At 39.1% G+C, this 24,182-nt stretch overlaps 2 protein-coding genes across 3 annotated transcripts; both read right to left on the reverse strand.

Annotated features, from left to right (window-relative positions):
* Positions 1-492: 492 nt before the first annotated feature.
* On the reverse strand, positions 493-7,557 carry as3mt (arsenite methyltransferase). Its single transcript, XM_063883306.1, is given in 12 exon segments — positions 493-1,152; positions 2,071-2,193; positions 2,267-2,406; positions 3,410-3,491; positions 3,493-3,542; positions 3,622-3,703; positions 3,795-3,864; positions 3,950-4,086; positions 5,374-5,524; positions 5,619-5,746; positions 6,276-6,324; positions 6,599-7,557. Coding segments are annotated over 12 exon segments (1,134 nt in total). The 5' UTR covers positions 6,616-7,557; the 3' UTR covers positions 493-1,047.
* Positions 7,558-7,744: 187 nt separating this feature from the next.
* Positions 7,745-24,054, reverse strand: wbp1lb (WW domain binding protein 1-like b). Of its 2 annotated transcripts, none has more exons than XM_063883304.1 (4): positions 23,684-24,054; positions 17,025-17,127; positions 13,653-13,814; positions 7,745-11,281 (listed from the first exon to the last, which is right to left on the reverse strand). In XM_063883304.1, the coding sequence occupies exons 1-4, from the start codon at positions 23,768-23,770 to the stop codon at positions 10,470-10,472; spliced, it is 1,164 nt and encodes a 387-aa protein (XP_063739374.1). In that variant the 5' UTR covers positions 23,771-24,054; the 3' UTR covers positions 7,745-10,469. The 2 variants fall into 2 exon arrangements, with proteins under 2 accessions (XP_063739374.1, XP_063739375.1); XM_063883305.1 differs by lacking the exon at positions 23,684-24,054 and adding an exon at positions 18,616-18,770.
* Positions 24,055-24,182: the final 128 nt, after the last annotated feature.

The raw sequence follows: 24,182 nt of genomic DNA on the forward strand, positions 1-24,182 counted from the left end.
CATGTTAAGAGACCGACAGGAATCTACTGGTGACTTTTTTAACATACAGAAGATAACCAATGTGCAGGATTTAAACGTATTCAAGGAAAAAATGACATGATAAAAACTGCAACATTAACAGATGCCTTAATGCAATAAAACCTCACTGAAATGAATTGTACTTTATAATGTTACATTTATATTGAAACTGCCCATTAAACGGCAGTTACTTTGGAGGAAGTCCATATTATGATCTTTCAATGCATTGAACAAATAACAAAGAAGAATATGCTATGTCTCCTACAGCAGTGGTTTTCAAACTTTCGTTTGAGCTGTGACCACCTAAAATTGAAGCATCATCCAAATCCTAATATCTATGTGACTCATGGGCAGTTTGACCAAATCATTCTTAGTTTATTTGATTCAATTAAAAGGCCTTTCTTAAATCATACGCACCTTTTGGTGTAAAGATCCCACCATATGGCATTGGCATGTGCAATAAATGACTATTAATCCAATAGTTTGACAGCATTTATTAATAACATGAATAACACAAAACAATTAACATAGCAGTGCACTTAAACACTTATGGCAACATACTCCTTAACCAATGAATTAAATTAGAGGTTATACAGCGAATATTTTTTTATATAATTAAGATGGAAAAGTCCCAATAAAAGGAATCGATGACACATATAAGACAATGCCGATGTCTAAGATTGTTAAGAGATATGAAAGTAATAGCACTATAAGAAGATTATGTACAAGTTTTGCACGTGTGAGTATCTTGATTGTGCCTCGATACAAATCCAAAGTCATTTAATTTGTGCAACATAATTATTCACATAAATCAAAGTCACCATTTCAGTCTTCTGTTTTTCAGAGTTCACAGAACATCAATAAGAGACATGTAAGTATATCATTTAAATTGCGAAAATCTCCATTCAAATGTTAATATGGCACAACATCATAACACCGATTGAAGCGTAATTAAGTTAGGACATTTGCTCTATTGTTATTATGCTTCATATTATGATAGGCCTGTATTTCTGAGTGCTCTTCCCACCATCACTTGCAGCAGGCAGACTGTGTGCTGCAGCATCCCCCTGTGGCTGAACCTGGCTGTTGTTTCCCCAGCTGAAGGACCAGCTGGAAAGGATCCACAGTGCCCGCCTGTATCAAAAGTTCAACAAGGTAGAAATCAGTCGGAGTTAACAACACACATCTAGTTCTATGTATGTAAGTACTATATTAAAGGTGTGAACAAAATTTAAGAATTATAGAAAAGTTTGTAAAAGGTATTCTCAACTTTTTTCAGAGTAACATCCTAATAAATTATTAATAATAGCAGAATAAAAACTTGTTGTAGACTGAATTTTTGAATACTTGTGTACACCTGCTGTTTCTTTTATGAGATACTAGTTCATGAAATTAACATTTTATAGTACCATTGCTTTCAATAACAAGACCAAAGGCTATGTATTATCGATTATCACCAACTAGCCGCGCTGATTAGGGAAAACGATCTTGGACCTGATTTTACTTCAGAGGGACAGGCCAAAGGGTAAACCCAGAGACAGATTATGATACATTTTCAATTTAGCTTTTTTGCTCCACAAAAACCAAATGGAACTTCCTCAAAAGCAGAACTAAATGTTGCAAGTGATCATAGGATTAGGGTAGTCATTGAAAAATATATAGTGGTGTTAGTAGATGTGAGTGTGTGTGCACAGAACGACCATGGGAGCTGATAAGATGGCATTCCGTTAGCTGAGAAGAGAACATTCCTTCCTGTTCAAGGTTCCCCAGCAGGACTCCACAGTCTGGTTATGACTCCAACACAGCTGCTTGACCTTGTGCGTGTGGATGTGTGCGTATGTATGTTTGAGTGCGTATGTGAGTGTGTGTAAGAACTTGCAGCATGCGTCCTGGTGCACACATGCCGGTGTGAATGTGTGCACAGTTCAGACAGAGGGGCTCTGTGGGTGTGTCACACACTTGTAAGGGATACAACAAACACACTGACCTCTAGCGTTTAATGAAGAATCACACAGACATTTACACATCCTGGAATTTAGTGGTGACACTTACCTTAGGTTTGACTCCGCAGGGCTCACGGGGGCCTCCCTGAGGCTGGAAAGTGAAATCTTCCTTGAATCTGGAATGGGTCAGTATGGTGGCCACTTCTCCATCAACCTCCACCACTTCGTCCACCTGTCAAATCCAAACCTGTTTTACAAAATGTGCATACAGAGCGTGAGTGGAAGAAACTATGGGAAATACAGACCTTGAATGTGTACTGACAGTCAAACTGGAAGCTGTTCTCTACTCCTGTTATGCTCCCATTATATATGACCTGACAGGGCTTGGTGGTGCCTTTAGGGATCTTGAACAGGCGGTATGTGGCGGAGATAAACTTGAAGTCACCTGTATTGTCAGAACAGGTCAGAGAGAACAGAATCAGTCAACATCTACAATATTCTAAAATGCCTTGTTTGGTATATTCAATAAACAACTAACAACAGTTTCACCAACACAATTAGAGGTTTGTGATAAGAGTTCAGTAGAACACAAGTTAAACGATAACCAAAGCACAATATACACCCACCCTTAGCTGTGTAAACTGAAACAAACCTGAATATATTCATCTTTACAGAGATACTATAAATATTTTAATGGTGGATACCAACAGCATGTAGATGCTCTGAGCATTAAATCGCTGGAGAAATCCCAGAACGGAATATATATATATATTTTTTTATATTGTTTGTTCCACAATGCAACAAACAATGTAAAAGATGTAGCTGTTCACTGCTAACACATTTTTAAGAATTGCAATTTTGGGCTTCAGGTAACCCTCGTCAATATCTTTTCAATGTTTTTTTTTCAAATTAAAGTTTGATTTGTATGTTTGGATTTTAGCTTCCAGAGAATGCCACTGTCAACATTACTGCACACAAATAGAGCATATACCAAGAACATTAAACCCTCCTCAGAATCAGAATCACCACTCCTGAGAAAACAAGTGGTGAATTCGATATCTGGTGACCAGGAAACATGTCCAGAATGCTACTAAATGCACAAGACAGGTAAGTAAAGACATGTAGTAACACTTAAACTTAATAAAAATAATATAAAGTAATATAAATACATCGGTAAAGAGAATTTTAGCTGTTGAATTATGTTGGTACAACCACAATTATGTTTAGTTTAGAAATGAATGCTTGTTACTGCAACACCAAAACAATGTGATATAGAAAAATGAATAAACAAGGAACATACTTAGATTAAAATAAAAGATTAAAGATAACATTTATTTTCTGAAAATGTGTCTCCCATTTTTCCTTTCAAACATAAAGGAAAACTTCAGCATTAAAATGTGTTTAATAAGGAAAATTCTGAAAAAATTCAAGTATAATAAGTATCAAACCTAGGAGGTCCTGCAGCTCTTGGTTGTCCACAGTGATGACGCTGGCAGTAACCAGTCGCGGCAGGCTGAATCCAACTTCTTCAGGCCAACTGCAGCAGATCCTTCCACCAGAGTGCTCCACCAATACACTCGCCTGCCAAGATAAATGACATCCTGATATGGTAGCACTATCTGAGAGCTTTTTATGGCTGTAAGATATTAATTCAACGCACCCCAAAGGACTTTATGATTTTTAATTTCCTCTGTTAATCTTCCACTGCTGTAGACATCACTGAAGTACAGCTCACCACCATCCTAAAGATCAACAGATAGACGGTGATGTTATAATTATTGTTTGGTCATTTGTCAAAGCATTCATGTCATGTTTAGTGAGAAAGCAGCGTACCTTGAGCACACTGTAGGCTTCAGCCAGTACTCGCTTCTTGTCTGGAGAGAGATTCACCACACAGTTGGAACTATGAGAGAAAACAAACACATTATTTCTAGAAGTATACAGCATAAAATAAGGACAGAGGAAGAGAGTTGAGAAAGACTTCTTACATTATGATGTCAAATGAGCTCTTTTCCAGACCCGCTTCTGTTAGGGCCTCGATGTAGCCCTGGACAAAACTCACATTGGGCTTCTTGAAGCCAAATTCTTTCATGTGATAATCCACATAAGTCCTGGCCACATCCAGCTAGAAAAGAACACATTCTTAGCAAGATACTGAACCCCACATTCTATAGCTGGCATGGTCAACAGAGCTATTGAAATGGAATGTAAATTTAAGAGCTGTACATCAAACTTACAGACTCACCAATTAAAACAAGTAAATAGAAATAATAATGATAAATGAAAAAGGGATAATTCTTATTAAAAAATAAGATGATTATAATAATAACACAATGAATCCACAGCTACAAGACACATACATACTCGATATCGGGCCAACATGTCCTGCGGTGTGACAGCATAATAAACTGTGTCTGTAAATAATAAAAGAATAAATTTGCAATACGTGTAAAGAAATTTTAGCTGGTGGATATGTTGGCAAACGATATTTTCAGTGGTTAAATATCTTTCTCAACATCCAAAACAATGTGATATGAAATTGAATAAACCAGGACACAGAAAAGTAAAAGATTAAAGAACACATTTCTGTGTGTCATACGCTTTTTTTCAAAGCCAAAAAGATTTCCATAAATGTGTTCAAAGGAAAATTCAAAAAATGATGAATTCAAGCCTTAGATGTCTGCAGCTCTCTGTTGTACAGGTGACGTGGCATTTCGCGGCTGAATAACTCATTCAGCCCCAGCGTATCCATTACCGAGCCCCGAAACATTCTCCAATATCCGTATGGTTAACATCTGAGCTGTTCAATGTGTAAGATAACTCACGTCCATAGGACTTTATGATCTTAATTTCCAGCTAATTCACTGCTTACACACGAATATCAGAGCCCACCACTCTAGATCAACAGAAGACGTGATGTCATATAATTGTCATTGTCAACATCAGATGTTAGTGCAAAAGATACGCTTAATCACACTGTAGTTCCGATCGCACTTGACTGAAATTCAACGTTGTATTTTTATGAGAGAAACAAATATTTTAAATTATACACATAAATTTAGACAGGCAAAGAGAGTTGAGAAGACTCTACATTAGATTAATAGTTTTCAATGTAGGGCTCATGTGCCTGGACCAATGGCTTTAACATTTATTTTATGTGATAATATGTGCCTTGGTCAGTCTCGTAAAAAAACATTTCTTTAATATACTGATCTAATTCTATGCTTGAAATTGGCAACAGCTTATTTTTAGATAAGGTTACATCACAGTACAAGCCACAATAAAATGCAATAGAAATAATAATGAAAATAATATAAAGGGATAATTTCCTTTTTCAATTGATTCGATTGGATAAGAATTAACATACATAATGAACACAATATTTTCCATAAAGATTTCTAATGTACACTACCTGGTCCTCAGTCATGTCAATGCCAGTGACATGGCCCTTCTCGCCCACCAGCTCACTCAGCATGTACACGTCCCTCCCACTCCCACTGCCCAGGTCAAGGATCCTGCAGCCCTCCAAGCACTCTGGCACCACCAGACCACAGCCATAGTACCTGAGGGAGAAGAAACGCACACACAGTAAGCTTCTGTGGATCAGCGATGGTTGCTAATATTTCTGTACTTCTGAACCAGCAGCTGCCTGGTGACCTGGCGGTGACTTCAGGGTGCACTTTCTTCAGAGCCTGGCGGATGAAGGCAGGAATGGGCTGAGCTGGAGCCACACAGGCGTTGCTCTTCAGGTCTGAGGTTTTCTTCAGCACCTTGCCATAATAATCCTGTTTGGGCACAGAAGGTTGGAAGAAGTACACAGATATTGTACTCAAAGTGGAAGTAAAATTCAAGAGTAGGAATAGTCATGCAATCAAAATGTTACTCAAGTAAAAATACAAAATTAGCATCAAAACTTAAAGTACTGAAAGTAAAAATACTTATTAAGCAGATTTGCCCATTTTAGAATGATATATATGTTGAATTGTAGTGCGGTACAAGTACAAAATAGCAGAAAATGGGATACTCATGTAAAATACAAGTACTTCAAGTACAGTAGTACAGTACTTGAGTAAATGTACTTTACACCAGCTTGTCATCAGTGTGTAGCCCACATGGCACGGTAGTAATAAACTGACTCATAATACGGTGAGATGTGCTTTGATCGATTAACTCGCCTTGAAACCAGAACGTATTTACGTTACAACACTACGTAGTTAGTAAGAGTTGTCAGTGGTTTAGCTTATGAAAGCACTTAAGCTTAGCTACCTAACACTATGACTCTGATATGTAAATATGTGACGCATGTGTAATTACCTTGACGTCGACGTGAATGCTGCTATCGACGAAGCCTTTGGCACCCGCACTTTTAAAACAACTTTTAGTTAACTTCAAATTGCATGTTACGACGTTAACTCTACTGTTAGCTATATGCTAAGTGCTAACTGACTTTGCTAGCTTGCAACAACAGCATGAAGAGTTATAACTGCACACAAGTTATTTTTAATACGTAATAAATGTGACTTACCATAATGGTAGAAGAGTCGAAGCTCACAAACGCCTCGCTCAATTTATAAAGCTAGCTCACTGGAAAACCCAATACAATGAATGGGACATGGGGCATGTTTTAAGGTTCTTACCTGTTTTCTTCGGCCATTGTCTCGAGTGCTTAAAGTACTAAGGTAAAGTATTAGTTAATTTGTCCTTTCTATTATCTTTCTGACGCACACCTATTTGGTCTCTGATCAAAGTGAATATGAAATGACTTTCTTTTTAACGGCACAACCTGCCCCTCCCTGCCTGAAATCACATCTGAACCCTGGTACAGTCATATTTCACAAAGATAAAATGGCTCAGTTTAAGATCTCCAGCAACGTCAGAGAGAAACGCAATCATTTAGTAAATTCATATAATAGAACATCTGCCTCTCTGAGACATGATTGAAAAGACACAAATTGAAAAGTACTAGAAAAACTGGAATTGTTATTTGAAACCCAACGATCTCCTTACTACCAGAAGTGGGAAGTTACTTAATACATTTACTCAAGTACTGTACTTAAGTAGAATTTTGAGGTACTTTTCCCTGAGTATTTCCATTGTATGCTACTTTATACTTTTGCTCCATTACATTTAAAAGTGAATCCATTTTATTTTACTCCACCACATTTATTTAACAGCTTGAGCTACTTCTAACAAAATGCATCCCTCAAAATTAAACTATTGTACCAACTCTTTACGTCACAAGAGTCAAATAATTTACATATTTTACACAAAGTCAATCCAATCTTTGTTTGCCTGTAACAGTTAGATGATGCGTGATGCAACAATAGCATCTAGAAATGTTAACCCTGTGCTAAAGCCAAATAAATGGATCTCAATCTATAAATGGAAGAATCACAGACCAAGGACAGAGAGGACCCAAAGACCCTGATAATGTGATGTAACCCTGCCTTTTTTAGCCATATGTGTCTAAATATATATACTGTATACATATAGGAGTATCTAAGTAGATAAATGTGCATATGAATGTATAGGTTTGGCATGGATGCATATTATTTTCTTTCTTTCTACATGATGGTAAGCATTTCATTTCACCCATGCTTTCAAACTGTTTGTCTGTTTGATATTGTAACAAAAACTAAAAGAACTATTAAAAATAAAGTTTTAAAAAATAAATCCCAAAGATATGACATGCATGTTATATATTTTTTTCAGTCTTTAGAAGTGCAAGTTTAATTTTCCACACACAAAAATAGAGCTGCACTCAGTCCAAACAACGAGTCAGCTTGAATTTGAAAGGGCATGTTTTATTAAACATACGTCCATGGTTGGTTGTAATAAATGGCTTATGATCAGAGCATGTGCAAAACCACCGTACACACACACTGGTTTAAGAAAGAAAAGGTGTCTTTGGCAAGATGCCCCTGATCTTGTTTACATTTATCCAGAGTCTTGTTAGTCAAAACGTACCCTTCACACAACTTAAGAAGTGAAATCTTCTCATAACAGAAAAAAATAATAGCCATAATGACAAAGTCTGTCCATAACAATAAAGCTAATGATTTCATAAAAATTATGAAAGCAACTATTTGGTTCACAAACATGTTACAGTATATTTTACATATTTTCAAATATAAAGTGGTTCTGAAATTGGATACAGTTCCAATGTTTATTTATTTTTTAAAGGTTTTCAGCCGATATGAAAAATAGCTTTTCTTGGTACATCATGCACCACAATATCACATTCGAGTTCACAAAAAGCATCGACATATAAAGCACTTTAGAGTGTTCAGGCATTCATGTGTAGGATTCAAATATCTCACTGCTTACAGAAGGTTCACGTTACAATTCAACTTGTGCTAGAAGTTTTGAAAGACATCTCTTGTTAGATTGTTTTAGGCCCTAAAATCTCACTTTATAGATAAATCTGTGCAATATATTTGCTTTGCAACATTGGGACATGCTCATCTTTCAGGATGCTCCAAAGAAATCTAAAAAAAAGACATTATCATGAGTCATGACATGTAGCGTCATCAAGTTCTAGTTCATTTAAAGGGACTGGACAAAGTCTAATTTCTTATTTTTGTATTTGTTTTTCATTGCATGCTCCTGTTAGAACCTTTTCATGGCTAAATTCATCATTAGAACTTCTTTCAAATCTGGATTGAAAGGTAAGGTTGAATCATTCAGGATCTTAAAGGCATTACAGAGAACATCCTTATGATGGAACAACGGTGGTCTTTGCTTTCTATTCGCAGTGCAGCATTATGAATATTGCTTTTTAAACTGTAATGTTTTTCCATAAAACAAATAATATCCTCTCTTTTAACGGTGTCGATAATAACAAAGGACAACTACCAAACTTATTGTATTACCTTATCAGATTTTTTGCTACTTGGTTTATTTTCCTTTATCTAAACTTAATGAATTAAAGTCCCCAAAGAGGTATTATTCCATTTAACAGGCTAAATTATGGTATAAAAATAAAGGAAAATACACATACACCAAAAATATTAGATTCTTTTCTCTATAAAGGAGCATTTCCTCTCTCAGATTGTACAGTACAGTGCATTATATCGACAGTCATTAATTACTCAAACATATTCATAGCTATATAGCTGTTTATATAGCTATTTTGGTTAAATTGCAATTGAATCCAACTTAATATGACGCTGCTGTTGATGTTTAATGGATGAATACCACAGCAAAACTGTGATCAAGTTGTGCTACTATGAAAATTCCATACAGGGTGTCAATATTTGAATAGCTGGTGAAGGTGGTTATGTATAGAAGTGACCAAGTTAGAGGTCTGACGTTCTCATTTGTAATCTCTAAGAAGCTTTTTATGCATTATTTTGTTTTGTTTGTTTTTGGTACCTTCTTTATCATTGTCTCTCAGTTTCATGGAAACCGTCATTGTTCATACAAGTTCTGCATTTTCTTTGGGGAGCGTAGGCACTACAAACATTCATTCGATTATTTTGTTTAGTGATTGTGTTCAGAGTGAATCTGTTGCATTCCCTGCTAACAGTCCACAGAGGTTCATTTCTTATTGATGTTGCACCCACACCCTAAGACACTAAATCATGTAACTGCAATTTAAGACTGAAAAGCTGTTTTTGATTGGTTTAAGCCATTTAGGTTCCTTGTATAAAGATAAATACACTTTGTGCAAAAAATAGGAACTGCTCACATAAAGATTTGTAAATGCACTTATACTTCTCTATCACTATCTGGGGCAGAGAGAGCAATACAAACACACACGAGGCAGAGCGGTTTTCAAATCGCTAAAGAAGCACTTAAGAAATCTGACTGGACGTCTACACACAGTCTTGTTCTAGCGTCCCTGTACAGTATCAGTTAGCATAAGCACGCACAGTGGCAAATCCACGTTGCACTCATCCAAAAATGTTCCTGCTGTGTGTGTTCCTTTTGTTTTTACTACCTAGTTTCCTGCCTTGAAAAATGGCTTTGTAGAAATGTTAAAAGCACCCAAAATGCAGAGCTGCGTTAATCCAGGGCAGTGAATGTCCCTTCCTGACGTCACAGCTTTAGCTTTCAAGTCTTTGACTGTGTGTCAGTAGTTTCTGTGGCATGACAAGGTCAACTGAAGGACTGTGTGTGTGTGTGTGTGTGTGTGTGTGTGTGTGTGTGTGTGTGTGTGTGTGTGTGTGTGTGTGTGTGTGTGTGTGTGTGTGTGTGTGTGTGTGTGTGTGTGTGTGTGTGTGTGTGTGTGTGTGTGTGTGTGTGTGTAAGTCTCAATTTGCCCCAGGTTTGTTAAAGGGCTTGGACTGCCCAAATGAAAAACCACAGGTTAAGGCCATCATTCCAGTGTGGGGGGGGAGCAGTTTTTCTCAACTCTCTCAGTCATATTTCTTTGAGTTTCAACTTCCCGCTCTCACACCTGTTTTTATCTACGCACATTCACAAAAATACTTGAACTCAGTATTTAGACATAAAACACTCGCTCAGATACAAAAGCCTCTTCCCTCTCAGACACGCAGGTCAGTGTCAGCCCTGTGGCTCAGTGCTGGTGCCGAAGGGCGGCCCCTCCTGCTCGTTGATGGTGTGGAGGAGGAGGCACACTGGGGGGTTGGGTGTGGCACCGCTCGCTTGGATAGTCGGCTGAGGAGGCCCGCGTGCGACCCGCCTCTCTGGCTCGCCAGGCGCCTGCTCCTCCTCCGCATCGAAGCAGGCTCGATGGCCACAGCTGTCGCAGAAGTCGCTCGCCTCTTCCTCCTCCCTGCCCTCCTCGTCTACCCCCTCGTGCCCCAGCAGGCTCTCTAGCTCCCTCAACTCCTTTCCCTCCTGGCCTGTCCCTCCAGCTCCACTAAAACCACTGCTCCCGCGTGAGCCGCACACGCACACCTCAATCCCGGAGTCCCCCGTGAATCGCCTCCTCCGTCCATTGGGGAGTCGATCTTTGTCCTCAGCAGGACCCTCCGGCGGCTCCTTCAGCAGGGGGTCCTTGCAGCAGTCCTCCGCACCGCCGCTTCTTTTCTCCGGGTTGCTTAGTACCTCCCTGTTGAGCCCGTCTGACAGTGGTATCACGCCAGACTCTTGGGGCTTGTTGTCAGGCTTTGGCCTCAAGTCTAAGGTGGGGGGTTGTGGTTCCTCTATCCCAGGTCTGCTCAGACTGTCAGAGACCGGGGGCACCGGAGTGGGCTGGACATTTGGACAGTGTCCCTCCTGCTGATCAGCAGCCAGAGGACTAGTAGCCACTGAGGATGGGCCTGTGTGTAAGGCACTGTAGGGAGGGGGAGGAGTCGGGGGCCGGTTGACCACTTCTTCGTAGTCAGGCAGGAGGTAGTTTGGCAGGAACCCTGATAAAAAAAAAAGAAGCAGAAATTTGCTTATGCACTGAAAAAGAAAAGGCAAACAACACTTAGTTATTTTTGCATTTACATAACTTCGCTGTTTGACCCCTAAATATTTTAACATGACCTCGCTGAACTTCCAAGAGCACTGATTGCAACATTCCAAGAGCAACAGGGGGACAAATGTGACAAAACAAGCTCATATCTGGGTCAATTCTGCGCCGAAGGTCGCTGCAGCTCTGTGCGTGATGCTGTTGCAACACTGGCAGGGAACCAAGAGAGCAACGCCAGCCACTTCCTGAAACTGGGGCATGCAAACAGGGAAGGTTCCTTCGCTGTGTGAAACCAGGGATACATGTCAGAGCAAACATTACATCTGAGCCAGGGACCTCTGAGCCAGGCTCACACCGTGGTGATGGTCACTAGTTTTTAATTCCTCAGTTTGATGATTTTATGTTAATGCTTGACATTTTAGAGGTTAGGTTTTTCTTTTCCAGAACACCTTCAGCTCTATGATAGAATTGACATGGGTGACCTTTGAGTTGTACACTCAACACCCAGCTGGTAATCCTTGTAATGGGGTCAAGTTATTACCTTACATGTTATTTAGCTGAGGCTTTTATCCAAAGCGACTAACATACACTTCAACCTGTAGTACCCAGCCCAAGGCAACATGTTGCATCACTGGGGGACGCCTATTAACCCCTAGCAGCACATACCAAACAATTAACCAAAAAATGCTTAAGCACAAACATATTTCTTGTTTTTGTATATTTTTTTTACAAAAGAAAAGATATATGCGTGCATTGTGGCAATACTTTTTCTCAGAAAAACCCGACAGCTCTTCAGAACGATGTTTAGAATAGAGAGCCTTTGTCACTTATTTAAAACATACATAAATCATGTTTATCTATTTGCAGTTACACTTGAGATTCTCACAAGACGGCTTTGTTTTCTCAATCAAGACGCGTTTACAAATCTTTTTTTATCAACTTTTGAAAAGAATGTCACTGCTCAGCTTTTAGTTTATTCAAATCCAAAATTATCAAATTTGCGCCCCTGATTTTTACTACACGTTAATTTATTTTCCTCTGTAAAATGTTTCTGCAATTACTAAGCTAACACTTGTTGCTGTTGATGGAATTAATCGATTTTAAAGTTGTAGTGTAGAATGTTTGGCTCCCCCCTCTGGCAGTGAGAGTAACTAACTTTTGGGAGGGATGTTCCAACAAGGAGCTAGCTAAATGTAACTACTAAATATGATCTCACCCATCACGAGTCGGCCTTCAGTTGAGTGGGGGAGACGTTATGTGAGAACAATGTAGTTTGTTTATAGCCTACTATTTGCATTGAGCAAGTCAATGACTGGATGAGTCAGAACTTTCTCCATTTAAACAAAGACAAAACATAGGTTATTGTTTTTGGAGGAAAGGAGGAACGATTCAAAGTCGGCGCTGAGCTTCAGTCGGCAATGCTCAATACAACAAATAAAGTAAAAAACCTAGGTGTAGTCATGGACTCTGACCTGAACTTCAACCGTCACATTACAACAATTATTAAGTCCGCCTACTATCACCTGAAGAACAGATCTAGGATCAAAGGACTAATGTCACAGCAGGATCTAGAAAAACATGTCCATGCTTTATCTTCAGTAGACTGGACTACTGTAACGGTGTCTGCACAGGCCTAACTAAGAAATCCTGAGTGATGTGACCCACTAATAGAGTGGATCACGTCACTCCAGTTCTGAGGCCTTTACACTGGCTTCCTGTCTGTCAGAGAATTGATTGATAAAGATCTGCTGCTGGTTTTTAAAGCATTACATGTCAGGTCTTCTGGGACAGGTCTGCTTTCTGTCCCAGAGTCAGAACTAAATATGGAGAAGCTTTTATTCATGCATTTTATAACTGCTGGGTTTATTTTATTCTCTTTGCTTTTTTTGATGCCTGTTTTTAAATGCCATTTTATAAGCTGCATTTGTTTCTAAATGTCTTTTATTTTATTTTGTAAAGCACTTTGAATTGCTGTGTGTTAAAAGATGCTATATAAATAAACGTATCTCGCCTATTGTTAGCTATTTAATTCCGGCTAATGCATTTACGCTTCATAAAAGTTTTGGGAGGATTCTGCTGATCAGAAAGTGCAAGAGTCACAAACGCATGTTTGCCACAGATCTTATTTTCTCCAATATTCCAAAAATCTGATGGAGAATCCTGCGTTTTTTGGTCATGGGACCTTTTGCGACGCTAATTTCCTGGTCGGCCTACAAAAACACGTCATGACTGAATAACTATATTGTCAGTTATCAATAATCAACCAAAGAAATCCACATCACGCTTCCTCGTTATCTTGTGTGTGTTGGTGGGACAGCTCTTACTGAAGAAGAAGGGCACGGAGGGGTAGTTGTGTGCCTCGCGGTAAGCGATGAGGTTGATCTCGTGCTGCCGTTGTTGCTGCTGCAGACGCTGTTTGGTGCGGCGGTGGTGACACACACAGCAGCAGCTCAGGATGAAGATGATCGCCCACACCAACCAGAACCCTGAAGTGAGAGGAAGAGCAACACTGTTGATGTTCACATTGAAACTCCAACAAATCAGATAAGATGGGCTGGCTTGATATTTTAAGATAAACTTGTTGGCTGATGAAAACGAGTAAACAGGAAAGTGTACACGTGTGTTGTGCCTGTTGCTAACACAAACAGATCAAATACAGCCAACATCTGGTTCTAAGAGTAAACATGTATGTATTACATTATTAATTTTACGTCATATAATCAATTCAATCATCATCGAGAGGTACAAGTCCGTCCTTATCTCCACAGCAACACACTGACAGAATTCTCTGTGGAGAAACTACAGCTATGACCTCAAAGAGGCCTCACACACTAAACTCTGATTGTGAAGATTGAAATCTTGAAAGACTAAAGAAATAAAACAGAACTCGACTTGAAAAAGCAGGTATTAATTGGGTATATAAATTATTACCAAATCCCAACATAATGTGAGTGTTTGAAGAGGACCTATTATGCTTCTTTTTTTTTAAAATATAGCTTATATTGGTTTTTGTGCATGAAGTGACCTCTAGAGGGAGTTTCTCTCCAACACACTCCCCTGCCTGAAATGCCTCCATTGGTCTCCTTTGTTTACTTCTACGACATAGTGACATCACTATGTAACACTTGCGCTTCTATTTGCCAGCACTACAACACATTGTAGTTGATAGGCTAAGGCCGGGACATTTCAAAGAGGTTGACTCATCACAACAGAGCCGGCCAGCTGACCAATCAGAGCAAACTGGGCTCTGGTTTCAGACAGAGTGAAAGGTGCTGCAGAACAGGCAGTATGAGAACAATAAAGAGCTTTCTGAACATTAAAGCATGGGAACATGTCCCAGTAGAGGCAAAAAATACTGACATGAACCGGGAAACGAAGAATAGAGTCCTTCAAGAATGATATTGTTCCATTTTCAAGTCCTTATTAAACTGTACCACCTAAACTCCAGCCTGAAGCATGACACTTTTTTAAACAACAAGTTTCGCATCTTGCATGTGAATCTTTCTCTGAAAACAGGCCAGAACAAAGGCTAAAATATAACTTTCTATGTTGGCGGTTTCAAGCTTATTTGGCGGCATATAAAAACATGTACTGTATGCAATATAATAATCTGCGTTAAATCATCAAAACAAGTGGATCTCTCACACCTGTGGTTTGTACCTTTTTAAAAGTCTTATCTAATAAGGTAAGTAGGGTTATCTTGTAGAAAACATGTTTCTGCAGTGTGTGTACACAAGGATTCCAGCCCTTAAGATAAAACCCTTATATCCTGACTACAATTGCTGCCCATATGCCATCATCAATGCCTGCTGCTAAACCTCATGACATCAACGGGACTGAGAAAAAACAGTCATGGAAGATTTGGAGCCCAGACGATCTAAAAAGGTTACAGGGTCAGATCAGAAACATGACTGGAGCCCAGACAGGCTGCACGTCTGAACATACCAAAACATCTTATGTCATGGCTGCCTTGTGGAAATAATGAGGATACCTTATCACAGACATTTATAGAACACTAACTGAATCTGTGTAAAGTAAGACATTTAATAGTGCACGTCGTTACAGTATATCGAGAGGGAATAAGGTTTAGCCGAAACATAATGTCCCTTTAATCAAAAAGTGAATTCAATATGTTTTAACATGCACTGGAATCATTTCATTTACATTAAAACATTTGTATGTGTTTCAATAACCTAGGGACACCTACCGTCGCTCTGAATATGTTATGGTAGTCCTGAGTAACATATTTAATACTTAAGGTCCTTTCCTCTCTGCAAAAATCCTCCGTCTAATCTAAGAAGCTTGTGTTAAAAATTGACATTTTTGGACATTTTCTGCGTAGTCTTCCAGATGACCAGTTTGCCGCTCTGATGTGAGGAACGACATCCTGCCCTTCAGTCGAGCTTTTATCCCCCTTTGGCCATCTGAGAAACTTAATGTGACATCTGATCTAAAGTAATAGTGCTGAGTCCAAATGTCCATCTGAGCTGGCCTTTAAGTGAGGGTCTTTCCAAAGTCTGCCCTTTAACTTATGGGAAATGTTGCCAGTCAAGGTGGGGATACAAGTGTTCATTCAGAAATATTTCGTAGATCAGAAGTGCTGTTCCCCCACAGTTACTTGTTGTGCTGGCAGTCAGTCACGCCCCCACTTCTCGGCAGTCGGACTATTCAACATCGAACATGACACCTCTCACGGGTTGGTGCTGTACCGGAGTCGTGTAGCTCACACTGGCACGGAGAGGACTCACTGATCCCAACATTTAATCTGAAACACAGATCAGTGTCCTGCAGGGGATGGGGTACCAGCAGGCATATGGGTTGTGGAACCAGGAAAGAATGAATAAATTCCTAGATTTTTCCCAATGTCTGTTTGGTAAACTGGACGAGTGCCTGGCTGTAACTGACACAACCTTAACATTTGAGACTTTTGCTGCTGCTAATATATTATAATTATTATAATATATACAGCTCCGGAAAAAAGACAGACCACTCCACATATTTCTTGAATGTGTATCTCTACCTGTATGGCAGCCATTCCAGTGACTGTTGAATTCCAACACAGAGAAAAATTGTCAGTAGTTTATAGAATACAATAAAAAAAAATAATCATCATTTAACTCAAGAAAATGTCTATAAATAATGAATAAAAAGAGAAAATGATAATGATGAAGTGGTCCCTTATTTTTTTCCGCGGCTGCATATATATATGTATATGTTTTTCTGGAATCTATGGTTATTTTATCCTCATAATTCTGACATTTTCACATCTTATCTCATTCATGCCTTATCTATTACAGGGCTGACCCAACTCCAATTTGCTTGCATAATAACAATAAAGTTCTTTAAAATGTTTTGAAGAATCCAAAATGCGCCCTTACTTTATAACTATATTATTACTAATCAGACTCAGGGGTGTTGACACTTTTCATTGATAGTAGAGAGGTTTTGTGAGGCAGTGACAAGGGGTATACAGCCCGGAAAAAATTGAAAGACCACTTCATCATTATCATTTTCTCTTGTTTTATTATTTATAGGTACGTCTTTCAGGTTTTTTTGTATTCTATACACTACAGACACATTTTCTCTGTGTTGAAATCCAACAGACACTGGAATGGCTACCATACATGTAGAGATAAACATCTATCTTAATTTTTTCCGCAGCTGTATATACATTTTTTTTAAAGCAGGATACTTACACCAGAGCTCATAGTAGTAGCTGCAGCACTGAGACTCCCCGCAGCAGTGTCCAGACTCACAGACGTAGCTCTGGTTGTTCACACCTTCACATTGCAGCAGGCTCTGCAAGAGAGGAGCAGTGTCCCTTTAAAAAGGAAAGTGTTATCATCATCTCCACTAAAAAAAAACTAAAAAGAAACATAATCTTAAGACATCTGGTTACAGTGAGCTGTGCCAATAAATTAAAACAACAGAACCCCCCACCCTGATTCATGTTTTTAATCCTTGACACACAGTGTCACATGTTACATGTGTGTCGTGTTTGCACTGTTAGTTTGGGGAGAGGATTTACTGCCAAAACAAAAAGATTAATGATCTACATTAAGCAAGCATAAATTAAAAATAATCTGCAGAACATTTCAACTGCTTAGAAACTACATACACTGTTTCTTTTACAAGTTTTAGATTTTTTTTCTGATTTTAGACCATTTTTGAATATAGCTTCAAGCAATGATATTGACTTTCTTTTTTATTCTAATTCAAATAATTAAACTCTTGTTGCTCAGCAGCCCAGATTACTATCATTGTTATAGCAGCATGTTTTCACAAATAGGGGCTAAACCTGAAACTGATTGTGAACAAACAAATACATAAATAACTGAAGGTACTTTCTTGAGTGACTCCTCTTTACTTTTGTCCCATACTTCAAATAGTATAGATAACAGTGACAATGTGTCTGTTGTTTTCAAGTGTCCCAATAAGCCGTGACATTTAGACAGTGATGCACAATGCACAACAACTGGACCATGACACAAAAGCAGCTCTCATCTTTTTCATCTACACTCTTGTTTTTCCTATAGAACATTTATTTTATCTTATTTCTGACTCAATTTGTTCTAAGGCTGGTACATTGTGTATTAATTTCTTCATTTTATTCAAACATGCACTGTGTTTGAGTTAAATAAAGAGAATACACATTTCTGAACAGGATTTAGGTAGTATGGTGTGTTTGCATACTTTATTATGTACAAACTTTCCCACACTACAATTCACTGAGGGAAAGAGACGCAGGTCTCAAAGCTGAAAGAAAGAACTAAAACATTTGGGGAAAGCATTTTTTTACATGCCTACCCCTGATCTCTGATTCAGAATGATAACACTGCAGACGTATCTTGTAACCACATTTAAACTTAGCTCCGGAGTAAACAGGGTGCTTGAATTTCATCAGTGTTCAAGACCCATATCAAGTGCAAACTTCTGAACAGCAGCCAGGGAAAACCAGTCAGTATGTTGCCCAAGATCTAAGACACACACTCAACCTGAAAAGATTTAGCTGAGGCCTAAAAGAGCTTTAATATATCAGAAAGTGTTCGACACAAGAGTCAACTTTAATCCAAAACCAATAGGGTATTCGTCCACTGTCAATAAACTGCTCAAAAGTGAGCCTGAGGTGGATATTCAGAGCCGATGATTCGCAAAGTGCCTGAAGACAAGGGAGTAATCAAAATCCTTTCATATGGGTTTTTCCAGCTAGATGTTTTCTTCTAGATTAGCTTAATGATTAGCTAGCCCAAGTTCTAGAGAAGGAGAGGTTTGATCCTTGTAGATTACCAGTGCAGGTCCCAGACTGCGATGCATGACGATGATGATCCAGGGTCCAAAAATCCCAGACAAGTCCCTCCAACCTCATGGGTCATTATCCCTCAAAAGAAGCTCACACACATACTCTCACTGTCTCAGTTCCTGCCTCCCTCTTTATCTTTTTCACACACACACACACACACACACACACACACACACACACACACACACACACACACACACACACACACACACACACACACACACACACACACACACACACACACACACACACACACACACACACACACACACACACACACACACACACACACAAGGATTGCTCTACGGAAATTTCCAAGCAGCAGCGGAGGGCGAGCTCCTAGCTGGGCATGATAATAAGGCAGTACAGGGGGCTGAGAGGTGTGTGTTTAAAGTGTGAGGCCTGGGGAGAACAGGCGAGGGAAAAAAGCAAGAGAGAAATCCAGACACAGAGCGGTAGGTAATGCAGGAATGATCAGTCACACGCTGGATCAGCACAATCCAAACTGCTGACATTAAAATGTGGACGCAACCTTCGAAAGATTTCTCAACAGCTGCTTCAACCTTGTCAACATGACATTTTAGAAAAAAACCAGCCCCAACATGGAGGGATTTAATTGTCTGTGTAATAAACACATAATGTTCTGTTCCTCTGATAACTTCAGCTGTTTTCACTGACTCACTACTCTCTACCATATGCTCCCCACTTGGCAGGCTGAGCCCTTTTTGGAATTGGATACAGATAACCATCCAGTTTGTTTGTGTCTTCGGCCTGCATAAAGATAGCCGAGCGCTGAAGTGGGTCGGGGGTTTTCGTAAACAGGCCTTACGTGGAGAAAATGTGCTCCGTCTAATCTTTGACATGCAAGATGTCAATCAAGCCTTAACCTGAAGAAAATGCGGGTCATCGGAGACGATTGCTCAGTAACTTTTATCTTCTAAGAGACAGTGACTGAGCAAAGGATCTGGAAAGACTAGATTCCTCTGTGTCCCATCCACACAATCCACTCTCTCATGCTACGCTACCAGATTATAGTAGGATTTGATTACCATCCCAGAAATGATTGCTGCGTTAGAAAATAATAAACCTTAATAATGAGAAGCTGCTGAAATGAGCAGCCAGTAAGAATGGCTATCGATTACTCATCCTGGAGGTAAGTGGGTACAGTTCTTAGTTAATTCTGAGTTGATCCACAAAGACCTGCAGGGACGTGGCATGATGCACATAAAGACTTGCTGACCCCTTATTTATTATTCTGTCTTACAGCAAAGAAATGCACTTTTCATAGTCGTCAAGGTCATGGATGAAACAACACCACTGACACGTTCCCAACAACCTTTAAAGGGCTAGTTCACCCAAAATGAATATTTATCCATCTAGATTGTTTTGGAAATATTGGTGTTAGACATGTTTAAGGGGAAAAAAGTACTTGACGGCAATGTCTCTTTCCAGAAATCATGAACCGGTTGTGCCCAGGTTCATAGAGGAACTACTTTCTCTCTAACCAACAACACCTGCTAATGTATCATCGTGGAGAATGAAGCTAATCGATAATGCTAGCTTACCTAGCCCTACTGAGCTAGCTAACGTTAAAGCTGTTTTAATCTGCCGCTGTCACCCGCACAGCCATGGAACATTTCTTAACTTCCTCCACTTCTCCACAGCTAAAAGAAAAAAGTAGGCTACACATTTTTGTGTTTGTGAACTGTCCCTTAAATGCCATACTATCCAAAAATGTTAAGAGCTGAGGAGTTCGGTTTAACAAACAAGAAATACAAGAAGCTACATTGTACCTAGAAGTAAGAACATACAGTGTGTGTTCCAGGACTTTATGATACAAGATTACACTTACTGTAGCTGGTACTATTCAAGGACACGATCAAACTGGGACACACAACTGTTGCTGTAAACTAAGAAGTCTCTCTAAGTAACGCTGTTAGAAAAGCACTGATGTAAAAACATGAAATGTGATAATGGCTTCAGAAAGGACTGCATTATCATAATTATCAGTATTTCTTCTTTTTTTTGATTACATGGTAAATGTATTAATGTGGCTGGGTGAATGCAATGTTAATACCTGTAATGTTAGTACCTGCTATTAAGTAGTAATGGTCCTTTTCCCTCCCAAAAAACACTTTATTTATACATTTAAGTTGTGTGTGTTGAGGAGGCTTATTTTTCTAACCCCATTATGTAATGTGACTGCAGAATTTGACTTACAAGCTCCAAGTCAAAGTTTAAGCCCAAAAGATAATATACAATAATAACTGACAACTATTGTTCCTTATTTTATGTGCTACAATAAGCTGTGTAAAGAAAAGAAGTGGTTAAAGCTTTTGAGACAGCAGCTCCTGAATATGTAACTTTGGAAATCTATCAGCTGGAGGTATGTCATTTTGACAGCGTACTGAAAAGATGCAAACTAGAAGAAATCGTTTGCCATTTTGCTGGAAAATGGTGATGAAAACTGGTGTTAATCATAATAACTGACAGTAACAGGTTCCCATAATACTGTGACTCAGAAACAATATAGCTGCCTCTGTTTTTGTATGAATTCAAATAGAAGATATAACTCAGGGCCATGTGATTTGAATTGTCTCCTACGGGCTGTGAGTCTTACATGCATCAACAAATAACATACTTCTTGCAGGCATCATTTTTACTATCCAGTCTTCAAATAATGATAGATAACTTCCTGCAACTTTGGGTTTCACAACTTTAGCATTTATGCTCACACGTATACACTGATAACAAACAGATACATGACGCTGCACATGATAACACACGTGACTACGAAAGAAAGAGGGCTTTTTCTTCGCTCAGAAGAACAACAAGTAAAGCCCGATTCAGTCCCCTAGTTTGTGGCTCGTGTAGGGTTTTTAGCCGTCATCACTACTGACAAAACAAAGAGGTATCTTGTATGAAAGGACTGATAAAGTCTTGATAGGGTTGATAAACAATATGTTTTCTCTACTTTCTCACGACAAATAGCTCACATTTACAGCAACATAACTGACTGCAACTCATTATTGATTCATCTGTCGACTATTTTCTACATTAAATCAATTGGCTTATAAATTAGAGAAAGAAGTGAAAAATGTCAATGTGAGTTTCCGCAAAATACATTTTATAAGAAAATCGTAGTTTCCTTATTTTGAAAGGCTGAAAACAGCATGTTCTAACACGTTTTTCTAAACAAGTTTACATTACTCTGAAATGCTGACCAGCTACCATTATTTCCCCAGTAATATCTCTGTTTTATGATACCGTACCTATTTATACCAATGTTTACACTGATGAAATAAATGTTTTGGACCATTAAGAAGTTGGGTGTTGGATTAGTTTTAGGGTATTTATTTGGTGTTTTCTTATAGATTGTGGTGTTTCTGTTTAATACATGAAATCTCTCAAACTCAAGATGTGCTATTAAAACATATTGTACTTGTTTAGTGTGTGGGCCCCTATTCTACAGCTTGGATAGCTTATTGAGGAGTCACATTTCACATATCTCCATTATGGCTGATGCTTGTACTTGTATTTTTAAACGGTTTATGATTAAATGAATTGCATGAAAAATGTGCTCTAACAATGATTGGCTTATCAAAAAAGCATCCCACTCCAAACACAAGACTAGACATGCTTAGGTATATAGCATATTGTTCTTTTGAATTTGTCATTTCACCCAATCAGAGGAACACAGCAGTAATGTGGATGCCATGATTCAAATTATCATGAAAACCCTTTTAGTCAAGCTAGTAAAAAGAAAGTTGTGACATACCTTAAAGTCCTAAATCAGCCAAAAGTGCAGATGCGTTGCAAGAATATCATAACTGCATCTCTTTATTAATGCTACAGTAAGTCAAACGTGCCTGAAACAACGTAATGCAAAATATGCTGCTTCAACATATCGTTATAAATAAGTCTTACTCAGTAGTTTGCAAGTTTGTGGCTTCACACTTACCATTGCTTAAAAACACTACAAACCTATATCTAAGTGCTTCTCTCAGAGCAATGTAAAGGCGTTTAAATGTTGACTGAAAGTCATAAGACCAAGAATAATTGCATGACTATAATATACTCTATGTGTTGGCAAATTACATTAGTCCACCCACTCATATCGTGCAAGGCCACGAGTGACACAATAATGTGTCTTATTGTAACCACAGCATTTCTCCAAAACAATGCTAAGACTGCAAACCCTCTTGGCAGGTACACTTGTTTTTGACAATCATTTGAAGCTCACTTCTAACTTCCACCTCCTCAGAGGTTGCAATTCAGAAGTAAAAAAAACAAAAGTCTCTGATCCATTAATAATCAACATAACATAACGACATATTTATCTGGAAGGTTTCTATCAGTTTGATTTAAAATAATAAAAGGCAGGAGAATGTCTGGAGACTGTACTTCAAAAGAAAACACTTAATAATAATACATGAATTATTATATTTAAAACAGTTTACATAATAATAAGTAATAAGTCTGCTTGGTGACATGATGATTGGGTCAACTAATTATAACAACGTCATTGTCAACAAACAATTACATATTTCATTATCATGTAAAAATTACATTTGACCCAAATTGCTATTATATTACAAATATTTTCTTTTGTTTCCTTATTTTTGTTAATACATGTACCAGTCAATGCTGGTTGTTATGTCTACCTGTGTGGCTACATTCATACCTGTAGAACTGCTTTTTATTTATTTTTTGAACACACTTCTAACTGAAATGTCAAACCCTGCCATTACCATACACAAAACACAGCAGGGCCCTGGCTCACGAGCGTCCCTTCACTTTAACAATGCTAGCGGGGTTAGCTATTGCAGCTAGCAGACGAAGTCAACAAGCATGCTTATCTTTCGTGACAGCTTACTATAAGTGAAAGAAACTCAATATATAATGACAGCAGATACACTATGTTGCTTTACTGACTTGACATGTTGTTTAATTAGCCAGTTAATATAAAGTTGTCCAGTTTGCTAAGTTAGCCGGATAACTAGCTAGCCAACAGCCCTGAGAGAGAGAGCCTTGTTTTTGACCGCTCAGTCTTACCCTGTCTGCTGCGGACTCGGTGGGGGTGACAGAGCCAACAGCGTGCAAAAACAATCCCATGTTGAGAGCCGGACATACGCCTCTCATTCCTCCAAAAAGTGGCTACAGCTCCGACAAAAACATACGCACGCAAACACTGTTGTTCGCAGACTATGCCGGAATATCTTCAACTGTTTCGCAGCCCCTGTGGCGCTGAGAGGCCGCTGAACGCGCCGCCTCCTCTGGACATCTCACACCGAGCTGGCGCAGGCTGTGTCGGTGCCACTGGCTGATACAGCTGTTACACAAGCCGCTCCTCCAGCACAGCCACTCCGCCTCGGTCTGCTGGGTGTGGCGTGGTCACCTCGACCCGATCCATGTGCGCAACGTGATGGGCGTGTGGTTGCGTGGATCGCCACTGCTTTTGCGGACTGAGTTGTGATTGGACAGCCAAGGCCAGCTGGGGAGAGACTGACCAATCAGGGACCGGTGCGTCCCCAGTGGAGGGCCTTGTTGTCTT

The sequence above is a fragment of the Eleginops maclovinus genome, chromosome 5, assembly GCF_036324505.1.
Source record: "Eleginops maclovinus isolate JMC-PN-2008 ecotype Puerto Natales chromosome 5, JC_Emac_rtc_rv5, whole genome shotgun sequence".
Classification (NCBI taxonomy): domain Eukaryota; kingdom Metazoa; phylum Chordata; class Actinopteri; order Perciformes; family Eleginopidae; genus Eleginops; species Eleginops maclovinus.

Bases quoted from the DNA above. Each gene is read 5' to 3' on its own strand.
- wbp1lb (XM_063883304.1), bottom strand. From the start codon at position 23,770: ATGAGAGGCGTATGTCCGGCTCTCAACATGGGATTGTTTTTGCACGCT. The intron at 13,815-17,024 runs GTAAGTATCCTG...CTCTCACTTCAG, and splicing joins CTACTACTATGAGCTCTGGT to GGTTCTGGTTGGTGTGGGCG. The intron at 11,282-13,652 runs GTAAGAGCTGTC...TTTTTTTATCAG, and splicing joins CTCCGTGCCCTTCTTCTTCA to GGTTCCTGCCAAACTACCTC.